Raw genomic sequence first — 14,579 nt, 5'->3', positions numbered from 1 at the left:
ACTAAGGGGCTTATTATTTGACACCCAGGGTTCAGGTCACCAGATGCGCAGATTTACTCTGAAGCAGCAATTTAGAAAAGTCTGAAGCTTTTTTGTTGTTGCAACGACCACAGACCTAATTTCACAGCTATATAGGAGTACTGATTTTAGGTCGGAGTTAAAAATCCTCGTCTTTGTTTTGTTTTGATGATACTTTATACTTCTCTAAAAAATATATATATAATTTAAACCATTTTTCTAGGGACACTACAAAACTTCAAAAATAAAAATATAAAATTATCAAAAAAAAAACCTCCATATGTATAAAAGTGCATTTTTTCATTGAGAACTCAATGGTAATTTTCATAGCGTTTGGGGCAAGGATAAAAAAATATTAGTTTGGGGAAAAAGAAATTCATTACACCGCGTTACTATACTTTTTCGGAAAGGGGATAAAAAAATAAAAATACACGTGTATCAGCGATTTTCATGTACACATCACAATTTTTTTTTTGTATTTTACAACTTTAAACGAGCAATTCTTGTATGCATATCTGTATAGCCACACGATCTCAGGATTAGCTTAACGGATTTGAATGAAATTGGGCACAGAGATAGTGTATCACATTTCTAGACTTTTCACCTAGGTGTTGCCACTGACAATGTTTCACATGGGTGCCACCTGTTCGAAATTTAAAAAAAATTGCATGAGATATGCCGATGTGGGTATCAAAAGAAAGGTATTTCACTCCGCATTACAATAGAGATATAAAACCCCGAATTTTTTTATTAATTTTATTATATTAAAATTAAAAATTGTTACATTAAAAATTTTAATGCTTTTAAAGAAACTTAGGTCTTTTATTTTTGCGTTTGTAAGCATTTGTGTCAGTATCGCGACAAATAGACCAACAGTATTCGCCAAGCATATGCGTAATGTCTTGTCCTTTAAAGCGCTTTTCAATAGCCGCAATGTCCTGATGGAACCTTTCGCCATGTTCATCGCTACAAGCTCCTAAATCACCAGGGAAACAATCTAAATGATTGTGAAGGAAATGGATCTTTGGCGACATTAATATGCCCATTTCGCCATATGCCGAAATCATTTCTGCAACAATATTTTTATAATTGTCAGCTCTTTTGTTGCCAAGAAACTGCTCAATAACGGCAACTGTGCCAGAGTGTGTTATATGAAACAGTAAATTAAAGGTTAATAAGTTGTTTAAAAATTTGGAGTCAAGTTATGCCGAAAATTTAGAAAAAATTTTTTTTTTAGAAAAAAAAATTCAAGAAAATCTGAGAATTGATAAAACTTTTTTTTTTTAATTTTACATAATAAAAACATTTCCACGAGTCTGCCTGCAGAAATTCAGCGCGATTGGATCACGGAAAAAGGGTTAAAAATTGATCCAAAGTTTTTCACACAGGCGGACTACGAGCTCTATATTTTATACATTAAAAAAAAAAATTCTGACGTGTACATGAAAATCGCCGATACACGTTATTTTTATTTTTTCTCCCCTTTCCGAAAAAGTATATTTGGTTCATAGGACAGAAAAAAAGTTCGTTTTTGTAACGCAGTGTTATTTTTATTTTTTATTTTGCGCAAATAGTTTGAAACTTTTTTATGGTCGATCTTTAGCTCCTGGGCGACACTACGACTACTAACATGACGTTCAACTTCGATAATTTCTGTGATTTATCGGCATTTTCTTTAACATCACCATCCACCATCCATCAACTTTAAGGCCCGGCTTGCATTCTTCCCCTTTATCAAAGAAAAACTGTAAAATGTACTGAATTTTCTCTTTGTTGACATCCATTGTTAACACCCTGTAACCCACAACTGAATGGAACAAACAAAAAACAGCAAAAGAATTAATTTAGTGTGAAATGTCACCTCGATAACGAGCATAAATTTCACTTTTCTTGATCGGTGCTTTACGAGATACCGTTCACTACAGCTATCTACCGAGAAATTATGGATTTATTTTACACGAATAGAATAAAAAAATGGGTGATTAATTTGTTTGAACATAGAACATATTTAGAAATCAAGAATAAAAATTGTTTAAGCCATCGGGACGCTATGTTGCACCTAGTATTCATGGGAAAAAATATATACTTAATATATTGGGTAGTCGAAAAAGTCTTTTCGTATTTCTAATCAAACTTCAACTCATTTTTTTTATATTTATAATGAACTTTATTAAACCAAATATGTACCATTTTGGTCTACCACCTTTTGGCATTTTTCTTCTAGAGACATTATTCCATCAGTGTAAAATTTTTGTGGTTTCTCGGCGAAAAACTGCGACAAGTAATTTTCACAGGCTTCTCTTGAAGCCAACTTTACTCCATTAAGGGAGTTCGGCATTGACCGAAACAAATGGTAGTCCGATGGTGCAAGGTCAGGGTTATATGGTGGATGCATCAAAACTTCCCAGCCAAGCTCTCCCAGTTTTTGCCGAGTCATCAAAGATGTGTGTGACCTAGCGTTGTCCTGATGGGAGACAACGCCCTTTCTGCTGATCAGTTCTGGCCGTTTTTTTTCGATTGCTTGCTTCAATCTCATCGGTTGTTGACAGTAAAGTGTAGAATCCATGGTTCGAGCAGGCTGGAGCAGCTCATAGTGGATGATTCCTTTCCAATCCCACCAAACACACAGAATAACCTTGCGAGGCGTCAATCCTGGCTTTGCGACCATTTGTTGAGCTTCACCACCCTTGCACCATGATCTTTTTCGCACATTATTGTCGTATTTGATCCACTTTTCGTCTTCTGTTACCACTCGCTTCAGAAATGGTTCGATTTCATTTCGTTTCAGCAAAGAATCGCAAATGTTAATTCGGTCCATTAAATTTTTCACAGACAATTCATGTGGTACCCAAACATCGAGCCCCTTTTTGTAACCAGCCTTTTTTAAATGGTTCAAAACCGTTTGATGATGAATGTTTAGTGCCTTGGTGATATTATGGCAGCTTATGTGACGATCCTGGTCAATCATTTCCATAATTTCATCGACTTTTTCAACGATAGGTCGACCGGAGCGAGGTGCATCTTTCACATCGAAATTTCCAGAACGGAAGCAAGCGAACCATTGTTGTGCTACACGAACTGATACAGCACCGTCTCCGTAAACTTCACAAATTTCATTGGTGGCTTGCGTGGCATTCTTCCCTTTTTTATACAAAAATTTCAAAATATAGCGAATTTCTTCATTATTTTCACACATTTTTGAAGAGCTATAACTTTTTTCAACTTCTCCGAATGTAATTTTTTTTCTTAAAATGTCACCTTTCTAACACCATATGATATGACACATGTGATTGGTAGCACTGGAGTTAGATGACTCCAACGACATCTATTCACAAAATACGAAAAGACATTTTCGACTGCCCAATATCTATACATATTAGGACAAATGTATGTTATGTACCCTTTGTGAAAATGTTGAAACATAATTCAATTGTTGTTTGTTTTTATATTTTATTTCAGATCCTAAAACGCGTCATCTGATCCAGCGAAAATATAAATCTAAATTGGTGAGTAGAATATGTGGGCCACATTAATTTCTAGCATTAGTCAGCTCAGTTTTCAAAGCTGCTTTGTTGAAGGGCATTGAAAGGAGTGTGTCACCTCTCGGTATAGATGTAATGTACTTTTACTAAAATCGCATGCGTAAAAACTCATTAATTCATTTAATTTATGTAAATTCGAAAGTCACTCTTTATGAACAATGCTTTATCAATCCTTTTTTTTCATATAAAGCCTATTCACAATTAAATGCAAACGACATTCGTAAATTATGGTAGGAAATATATACATACATATATACGCACATTTTATTATTGTGGTGCCATTGCCTGATGGTTTGCACTTAATTAAGAATTGGCCTACAGTACATGCTTGCATAAATATATTTTATATAGCTCAATTTTGCAGTCTAACAAAATGTTGTTACCAACAACGTTGCTTTACAAAAAGCCAGTATTCTAGCGAATAAGTAAGCGCTAAAACACGTCAGAATAAACGGCAGTTTTTGCAACTTTTTCAAAATTTTTGGTTACCACTTACATCTTAGCGTCTAAATGTTGTTTTCGATAATAAAAATGTATGTTTTCGAAGCAGAGCAGGGCTGGTATTAAATTTTAAGTATAATATTTTACCCTTAAACTTTATTACATTTTTACATACACGTACATATATTACGAGCTGATTTAGTAAATCCGATAAACTTAGTTCAGTATTATTCACTTAACACTTTAAAAACCATACACAAATTGTAAAATAAATTAAATTTGTATAATACAATTTATTTTCATCACATACCCTTTTAGCAGCAGACTCCTATTTTTAAGCTGATGTAAAACAAGAACCGTTAAAATAGTTAAACTGTTCACTTTCACTGATTTGTCCAACCATTCTTCGTTCTTTCGCTTCAAAGTGGAATAATTTTCGATCGCCTTTTCCACTTTCGGCGTTAAGGCGTAAAAACATCTTGAAGGAATAAAAATTAGACGGTTACAACATTTTTTTTTGACGAAACTGCTAAACGTAGAGCATTTCAACATTTGTTCGGGTTTAGGGCAGAGAGTAAACTTTAAAGCACAATACTACAAAAATTAAAAACAAAATATAAGTAACGGCACCGCGTATTCTCCTAATACATTCCTTTATGGCCGCAATTTCAATCTGAAACAAGTAAACTCAGCCTTTTTTCCCCAGAGAGACGGTTTGGGAAAACGAAAAGTTTACGCAAATAAGAGCACTTGCCTTTTTTTGTTTTTTGTTAAAAGAGTTAGTTAAAAAAAAAAATACCAGTCTAACGGTTAGACGCGATAGAAGTGAAACCTTCCGTAAAACAAACTGAGAGAGAATAAGACGAAAGCAGCATTAGGAGCGGGATAATTATAGGTTCATTATAATATTGCTATAGGTAAAGTTCATATTTTATTTTCTTCATTTTATTATTATTCATCCTCAATGTTTTCAATTTCAACAAATGATACGAGTGGCTTATGATAGATAAAATATGATACAAATGCTTTGGTTTCGATGTTGTCAACATATCTTTGAAATACCGCGTCAATGGTTGTTTTTGATCGTGTTGTCGATTCAGTGCGATTGTTACACATTTTTAAATTGAAAGTTGTATTGAGAACGTCAATTGAAGGAACCGCTGTGTCCAATGCAAAATTTACGTTAAAATCGCCACTTAAAATCATTGGAACTTTATTGTAAACTTTTCTAAGTATCCGCGATACTTCTGGTGTATACTACATTATATTTTCGTGAATGAATTCCGTGATGCTATTTATTGATTTTTTTTTCTGTCGATACTCACGACACTTTTCTGTATTATTTTTCGGCATAATTACGGTAAATATTTAAAAATGAAAATATTTACGAATATAAAAATACACACGCGGTTGCTATTATGAGCGTCCCCAGCAAAACCTGCGTGACCGAAACTCTAACACAATTACATTTTTTTGAATGTTACAAACACATATGCACGCAGGTTTTGCTGGGGCGTGACCGAAACTCTAACACAATTACACATATGCACTCGTATTTGTTTGAAAATCGACTTTTTTTTTGGTTCTCCGTCACCTTTGGAAAATGTGTAAACAGTAAGCAAACTTTATTAATATATTTTTCCTCATTTTTGCATCAGTAAAATTAAACAAACGCCGTAGCCGAATGGGTTGGTGCGTGACTACTATTCAGAATTCACAGAGAGAACGTCAGTTCGAATCTCGGTGAAAACACCAAAATTAAGGAAAACTATTTTTCTAATAGCGCTCACCCCTCAGCAGGCAATGGCAAAACACCGAGTGTATTTCTGCCATGAAAAAAAGCTCCTCATAAACATATCATAAAATAAAATAAAATAACTGTATAAAAAAAATTTTTTCCTTGTGATTCGAACCAAGAATTTTGGATCGGAAGCTCACATTGCTAGCCGCTCGGCTATCGCGCCATGCTGTCGGCGTTGGCCTAAAAGTTATTTAGTTCGTCGCTACGTTTATATGTAATATTCGTAGCCAAGAGTGTCGCTTTTTTCGTTTCACTTTTTCTCAAATCACTCCCAACGATTCTAAAGAAGTTTTCACTTCAATAAGATAACATTTTAAACTTACCAACCGAAAATATCGAACGCCACTCTATTTATAATTTACTAGCAAACCCGGCCCGCTTCGCTGGGCACACTAAAATAGAATAGATATGGTTTAGAACAGAAAAGATATGGTTTTCATATTATTTATATCTTTATTCTTTATCCAAGCGCTTTGGCATAAACAATATCTTTTGTTTTTCTATTTGTTTTTGAGTAAATATATAATGTTGTTGGCTTCCCAACACGTGAACAGCCAACGTATAGTTGACCATGGGTGAATACTGGTTCTTCTAAATTCATCCCGCATATTTCTAAAGTTTGCCCTTGTGATTTATTGATAGTTATTGCAAATGCTAAACGAATGGGCAGTTGCAAACACTTGAATTCAAATGGCAATCCAGGTGGAATCATTGGAATTCTTGGTATTAGAACGTCTTCATTCTTGAATTTGCCAATTAAAATAGTTGCTTGGATGACATTATTCATCAATCGTTTGACTACTTCATTTTGTTCTTGACGTTCTTCTGATGTCGCGTTATTCCGGTCATTTCTTATGCGCCTATTATTATTTGTCGAACGACCAATATGATTACGTGATTGTCTTGGCATTTGTACTGTAATAAACATGATTGTAATTATGGTGTACTGAGATTTTAAAACATGTTTTTTTTTCAATTTTGTGGATTATATTTTCGATGCATATGTGTTTAAAAGCCCAAGTCCACATGGTCAGGATTATTTTATTTTGTTGTGATTTTCTTAAATCATCTCTTTTCTTCTGAAAATCGTTGACAATTTGCATGATAAGCCTATTAATTTTTTCATCAAAGTTACGCATTTTTCGTGCTCTTCTTTTGCATCCTTTAACAATTTCTTTTGTTTTTTACCATTTTTTTTTTACCATTTTTTTCACTCATGGTGTATCGTAGCTTATCGCATATGGACCGAAAAAATAAATCCACAAAACATAATTTCATTTGAACATTCGGATTTCACATTAAATTCTCAAATTTCGTAAGAAATTATTCACTGTTCCAAAATCCACTCCAAAAAAATTCACAAAAAATTTTTACACTTTGCACCTACGTCTTCTCCTTATGGCGTCCAAATCAGAAAGAAATATTGACACATTGTAACTCACACTGTCAATTTGACAGTTCAGTTCCGCCCCAAGCGTTAAAAAAGTAAACGACATTATGGCTGGTTCAAAAGAACGCTGTACGCGTTGCCGGTGTTCCGAATTACAACCAAACTTTACGAAACCCATTTTCAATACTTACTTAACAATGTGTGTAAGTTTGGTTTAATTCGGTGCAAAGACACGGCGGGTCCACGTTTTGGCATATATTTCGAGACCCACGTTTTGGCCTATATCTCGAGACCCTAGCCACGGAACGGTATGAAAAATACTCTATACTATAGAAATCACCAACAGCTTCCATTTGCTACCCATATTGTACAAACACATTCTAGGGTTACCCGGGTCCACGTTTTGGCCTATTTCTCGAGACCCTGGTATCTGATTCTTAAAATTTCAAAACACAAACCTTCTCCACATGTGTCTCTTCAATGTGGCAAAGTTTGGTTAAAATCGGTTGAGCCACTCTCCGTAAAGTTCATCACAACGCGAAAAACGGCTGAATTTGTATATATAACCAGACTAAAATGTGCGCATGTGGCAATCCACGCTTTTGCCATTCTACAGAGTACATCCAACAACGGACTCGGCCATACACACAATGCTTTATTAAGAAATTCATGAGAGATTTTAATTTTTGTTTAAAAACTCTGGCAGTTATGTCATGTCTATCAACTGGTGTTTGGCTATGTAGTAATTCCTTCTCGATTTCGGACCATTTTGGGTTACATGTGAATGTAACAAATAAGTCTGGGCGGCCATAATGCCTAACATATGACATAGCATCCTGAGCATATTCATGCATTTGGCGTGGGCTTCCTATATAATTAGCTGGCAAAATTGTCATTCTTCCTACATTATTCACATTGCCATCAGCATTTATAGCATCGCGGAGATGGATGTATTCCTCTGACCGTAGCCGTCGTTGGTTCAAACGGATGTATGTCAATCGGTCAGTCTCAATTTTGACATACATGTCAACTGCAAACTGATGAAAAAGTCGTTGACACATCAAAATATGATTTACTTCACCTTGACGGATCATGAGTCTGTATGAATAGAAATTCATAGCACTAACTTTTTTGTTGGTTTCAGCACCTGCAATCAAAAATGATAAATGTTTAAATTGTTACTTAGATGAATTGAATTTAAAAATATTATTTAATCTTGTTCAATTCATTTACCTGTTACTTGATTTACCATTTTGATATTAAAATGGTATCCATCTTCCCCCTGCCAGAAGATCAAAGGATATTGTAGTGCATCATAACTCCTATGTGTTTCAGATACACGTTTTAAATCACTATTCCGACGGTGAAGCACAATATCTCTAGATTGTAAATTTTCTCCCACAATGACAACAGCCACTTCATCAATGGTAGGTGAATTGAACCTCCTTGTGTGTTCACCGGCAGGTGTTTTGTCAGCTCGAATAATAATATTATGGCTATCAGATGGCATCCGATCCAATGCTATTTTGAACATGTTTAGTAAATTGTTATACTGATGAAGAAACATTTGTAATTGTTGGACAATGGTTCTCTTCACTGTTGGATTGTGAGCACAACGATTATTAATTTCCGCATCTGAATTGCCCATAAAATAAATTTGTAAAAATTGATGATCTGCATCAGGTAGTGGTAACAGAGTTCCCAGTAAGTGATAAATTTGTCCTTGTATCTGTAATTTTTAAAAATTTGTCCATTAATTATTTCCGATATATATATTTTAGTACAAACTTGAATAATATAAAAAAATATTCTTATACAGTAGGTTCTGTTTTTATGCGGTATATACGTTCCGCAAGAAACAGCATAAAAAAAAACAGCATAAAAAAAGCTACTAGTTCTATAGTAGAACTATAGATACGTTTCAAATGCTAAAACCGCATAAATCTGAAATAATGTAATAAAATCGCATAAAAAAGGGCACTAGTCCCATATTATAACTATAGATACGTTCCATAGACCGCATGAATCTGAAATAATTAAATTAAATCGCATAAACAAAATATTGTATTTTTGAAAATTTTATCTTTATTTAAGAAACGTCAGAATCGAAAAATAAATTTAAGTCAGAAATAGAATCAGACAATACCCACATGTTGCGCGTTCGTTTAGGATTTTGCGTAAAATCACTTTCGTCACTTGAGGAAATGTACACGTCTGATCTAGATAGTTATACAGGCGGTTCTATACTTGTAGGGTTAGCATTTCTGATGTAATCTGTGATGAGTTTTTGCTTAGCTGGTTTAGAATCTTGTTTATATGTACAATTCCAGATAGGTCGACATGCATTTTGTAATTTAAAAAAAAACCGCACTATTTCAAAACCGCATAAAAACAGAACCTACTGTATAATACCTAGAAAGTGGGCATGAAATTGTCTTGTATAATATGTGTAGCACCAAATGATGTCATCTGGAAACAGTTGTTATATTTCTGAATGTTGGTCAAGAAGTGCTTAGAATCATTTCCAATCCCAGAAACTAAAGAGCGTAAAGGATCTGGTGGTGGGACCAATTGTGGCAATTTTACTTTGCCTTCAGCACAACATAATCCAGTAGATTCACCAGTGTATTTTAATGCCTTACAATATTTACAAATTGTTTTCATTTCCCCAATTGTTACCGATTTGTCGGCACAATAATCAATTGACGGATTATAGTGGAATGCAGCTCGTTCAAGAATCACAGGAGCACTGCGTCTGCGGATTCGCTCAATTTCATTATGTCTAGCTTGCTGTTGTTGTGTTTGATGTGCACGAACTCGTTGCATTCTAAGCCTATCTCCTACATTGTCACTCACTAAAGAACGCAATTCTAACATAGCAATGCGACTATTTTCTTGATCTGTCTGTCTCTGGTCATCAGTGCGGTTAGCACGTGAGGTAGCTCTTCGCACATTTGATTGACTACGACGACCTAAGTCAGGTCGTCTTCTCCTCGGAATCGTAAATTATAATTAATCAAAATGAGAAAATTTCCCGCTCATTTAGCAGTAAAGTGTCACTATCACAAAAAAGAGCACATTATTTGGAATGTCACTATCACAAAGGATCACCAAAGTAAAGAAAGTTCTCGCGCACGTAGCCACAAAGATAGATATAATATCGTAATAATACTTTTTTCCGTGCTCTGAAATGCGACCACTATTTATGAAAAAAAAAACATTAAAAAAATAAATACATAATCAAAACTGGTAGAAATCTTTAAATTCCGCATTTTTTAACCAACTTATCTGGGAACAAAACTATTATGTACTTACTTATGTATGCAGGCATGGATTTTATATTGTATGTTTTGTCGTCGAGTATGTCTTTTTACTCAGAGTTATCATATGCAGGACGAACGAATGACAATTTTGTCGCGTTCGCGATTCACTTTCACTTTTGTTGAGTTTCAGAACGCGATATTAGATCCTCCAACGCGCACGACTTAAATTTTCTTTTATTCTTCAAAGAAAATTTTATTTTATTGTTCAAAGAAAATTTTATTTTTTTTCTCCTCACAACTTAAAAAACAAAAGTAAATCGACTCATATTTTATGTAATTAACTCGCATAGTAAACGTTTGTATGGGAAATACAAAAATGCTGTTTTGAGGATTTTCCCGGCAATTATTCGAATTTTTCTCACCTTTTAAACCTTCCCTAGACCTCCACGAATAATTCAAGACCAAGATAAGATAAATCCGTTCAGCCGTTCTCGAGTTTTAGCGAGACTAACGAACAGCAATTGATTTTTATATATATATATTTATGGATACCTTTTCCAAAGGGCATTATTGTACCATATTTGTGCTGGGGAAAATATGCCTTTTTTTTAATAGCTGGATGGATATGTGTTTCGTTTGACATCCATTTTAATATCAAAGAGTGAGTATAATTACTTAACGCCATTATTTTTTAATTCAATGCTTAGAATTTTAAACTAAAAATCAATATTGTTCTTTTTTATTTATTTTGTACCGTTTTTTCACAATAAAGCCCCAAATCTTCGAAAAAAACCTTTAAAACTAATTCAACCTCCCAATAATTCAGTTCTTAGAACTTTAAAATCCTTTAAAGAATTCAGTTGATGAAAAATTAAGAATCTATGGTTTCACGTAGGTGTATATGAAGTTTTTCTTAAATTACTTTTACTGTCGCACGATGCGGGAGTCACGAAGAGGTTTGCTCCAGAATTCCGAATAAGTTGTACCAATAAACGATTATCGGTGAGGTTTCAGTTGTAGTTTCTCAAACGATAAGTTCTCTTTACTCAGCTTCTTTCATATCTACTCTCTGTTAAACCTTCTCCTCTTTTACAGATGTTACAAACCGGGTAAAATAGTAAATAAATTGAATATAATATACTGTATTTTAATGCAAGATAATAATTATTTAGCAAAAAAATCGACTAATAAATTTTTCGGATTTGCTGAAGCAGCTCCGTCGTATCACAAGTACTTTCAAATTAATCCATTTGTACTTTTTCATTATTTTTTTTCTTTTTTATGTCCATATGTTCACTAACACCTCTTCTGCAACCACCACATCACAACCACTAACACCAACAAAATCATACTCGTACATACTTAAATACATCATATTTAAAATAAAAACCGTTATTGTAACGAACTCATTCTGCATATTGGCATACGCATATTTTATTATGTGCAATTGTGTGTTTGTGTGTATGTATTGTTCATAAATCAATGCGATGTTTGTAAATATTTCAACAATTTCGCTACACATACGCACATATTCCTCGTACAATTACTCGTACTTTGTATGACAACAACACCACGGATAAAAGGTACCTGTCGAATATATTCTACATCACTTCATACGCGTGCTTTCCATTGCCTACGACATTCATCTGCGCGACCGGGAAGCTCGCGAAAGACGAAGGCTCAGCAGCACGAATGAGACGACCAAACAGCCAAGAGTTACTGAGACAGATGAAGAGGAGAAGCAAAGTAGGCCTGCGCTCATACGAAATGAAGCCGAAATCATTACTTAACATAAATTTGTATTTCAACTGTGATAAATCCAAAGTGTACTGGCAGGCATTCAGTCCACTATTTACGCTAACACAAAAAAGTAAAACCAAATAATAAGAATTAAATTAAATTAAGAATCAATAAGTAAAGTTGAAAATGCTGCCTAATTTTGTGCCGACTTTATTTTATTTAAAACTAACTTTCTACAAAAATCTTCAATCAAACTAATATAAATTAAGCGTAGTTGCCTTTTAATGCCAAACAAAGAAACGATACAATCCCTAAAAAATCTACTTATACTCATATTTATAATAAAATTTTATACTGCAAACTATTTATAAAAATACCAACTGTTATGTAAGGAATAATTTAACACAGCAACTTTTCACTCTGTTCGCATGCCTTGTTTATACAATAGATTCTGTAAATAAATATTTAAGCTGATTGAATTGATATTAAATAAATGTTTGTAAAAACTAAAACCACAAGCGACATAAGAAAGCCACAAATGTGTTTTTTTAATGTTTTAAATGCAAATATGGGCATACATAACTGTGTATATATGTGTTAGTGCACACATTTTTGTGTATATGTTTTGTAAATTTGTAAATATGTATACCTATCGACAGGATATCAGTATTTCAGGCGTCATTTGCATTTCTGCTTTGAAAGATTCCACAGAGCACCAAAGTAATTTTTTCAAAACTTCTTTTGTTTCGCAATTCTGGCGGCGGCCGATATCAGAACTAAGGCACGTTGACTATTTGACTATTTTCTAGCTTGAAGTGCGCTCTAAACTGTCAAACTTTATTTACTTTTTACTTTGTGGTTGTATAGTGAATTAAAGCGACAACAAAATATAGGGGAATGCAGCTGTTCTTACTATACTGCTGATGCTTTCCATTTCAATTCAACCGGGCTATTCGGGTCATGTTCTTCGATTTCGATGTAACTTAAATATGTTGCTCTCTGGTCAAAATAATGAGACACGTATTTTTTTGTTCGCCCGAAAAAAAATTTTTTCAAGAGTTATCGGCAATTTTGTTTTTCGGCTCAAACTCGATTTTTTTTAATTATATAAGAAAACATTTTTTTTTAAATGCCCATAACTTAGTCAAAAATGAACCGATTTTAATAATTCTGGGTTCAAAATGATCGTCATTACTTACACGAGCGACTTCATGTAGAAACAATTGCAAAAAAATAGTTGACCTTTTTTTATTTAGCAAAAAGAAAGAAAATTGAAATTTTTTCGAAATTCAATATTTCAAAAAATGTATTTTTTTTTTATAACTTTTTCCAAATCAAGAGGACACCTCAAACTTCAATTAAGCTGAATGCCCAGTAGCTAAAATGAGTTGTTTTTGAGTAATGAATTTTTGAGTAAAAAACCTGTTTCGCACTTTTTGTTTTTTGCAAAATAAAAAATTTTCGACTACTTTTTTGCAACTGTTTCTACATGAAATCGCTCGTGTAAGTAATGACGATCATTTTGAATCCAAAATTATTAAAATCGGTTCATTTTTGACTAAGTTATGAGCTTTTAAAAAAAAATGTTCTTATATTATTAAAAAAAAATCGATTTTGAGTCGAAAAACAAAATTGCCGATAAAGCTTGAAAAAAATTTTTTTCGGGCGAACAAAAAAATACGTGTCTCATTATTTTGACCAGAGAGCAACATATTTAAGTTACATCGAAATCGAAGAACATGACCCGAATAGCCCGGTTGAATTGAAATGGAAAGCATCTGCTACTACCTTATTGATGTGCCTTGGTCAGAACGTAGTTTTGCATCGCGAATTTAGGTTACCAAAATAACGCAGTTCACCAACGTTGTGAGGCCAAAGTTTTGTCAAAAATTAAATGGTAGAGAAAGGACCACAGCGTCAATTCCCAGTAAAGTGCGATATTTTTAATTCGGACTTAAGTTTTGTTTTTTAATTTCTTTTTAATACCGCATAAACTCAAACAGCCACAAATCCCCGAAACAAGTCAATCCGCGTAGGTGAATAACTTAAGAACTGTCACTGCGCTCACTTCGGCTACAACAATTTTCATATAAAGAAAGCTTATGAAAGTTTTTCACATGGAAAGTCTCAAGGAGTTTAAATCCTAAACTGCATGGAAAATATTAAAATTGGAAATGACAAACTCAAATTATACCAATTATACTGTGATACCAAAAATGTTCAAGTCAGTCTTTGAAATCAAGTAACCTAAGTCATTGCCATAGTTTCAACTCAGCTGTCGCATTAAAATCACTTAAGAATTCTGTAGCCAAGAATATTTTGTTCTTCGTAGAAAAACCAAAACAGTCCCAAAGATGTATGATTTTTGACTCAAGCAGTTTTTA

The 14,579-nt window shown here is 33.7% G+C and overlaps 1 protein-coding gene across 1 annotated transcript in view; it reads left to right on the top strand.

The window, feature by feature from the left end:
* The window catches only part of LOC129238828 (MAP kinase-activating death domain protein), a 69,597-nt gene extending 56,981 nt beyond the window's left edge, over positions 1-12,616 (top strand). The window contains exons 22-23 of the mRNA XM_054874021.1: positions 3,478-3,524; positions 12,039-12,616. Coding sequence (XP_054729996.1) covers positions 3,478-3,524; positions 12,039-12,245 — 254 coding nt within the window. The 3' untranslated portion in view covers positions 12,246-12,616. The remainder of the gene's footprint in view (positions 1-3,477; positions 3,525-12,038) is intronic.
* Positions 12,617-14,579: the final 1,963 nt, after the last annotated feature.

Source organism: Anastrepha obliqua, chromosome 2, assembly GCF_027943255.1.
Source record: "Anastrepha obliqua isolate idAnaObli1 chromosome 2, idAnaObli1_1.0, whole genome shotgun sequence".
In the NCBI taxonomy this organism is placed as follows: domain Eukaryota; kingdom Metazoa; phylum Arthropoda; class Insecta; order Diptera; family Tephritidae; genus Anastrepha; species Anastrepha obliqua.
Note: the sequence above shows the minus strand (reverse complement) of the source record. Positions and strands in the feature narration are given on the sequence as shown.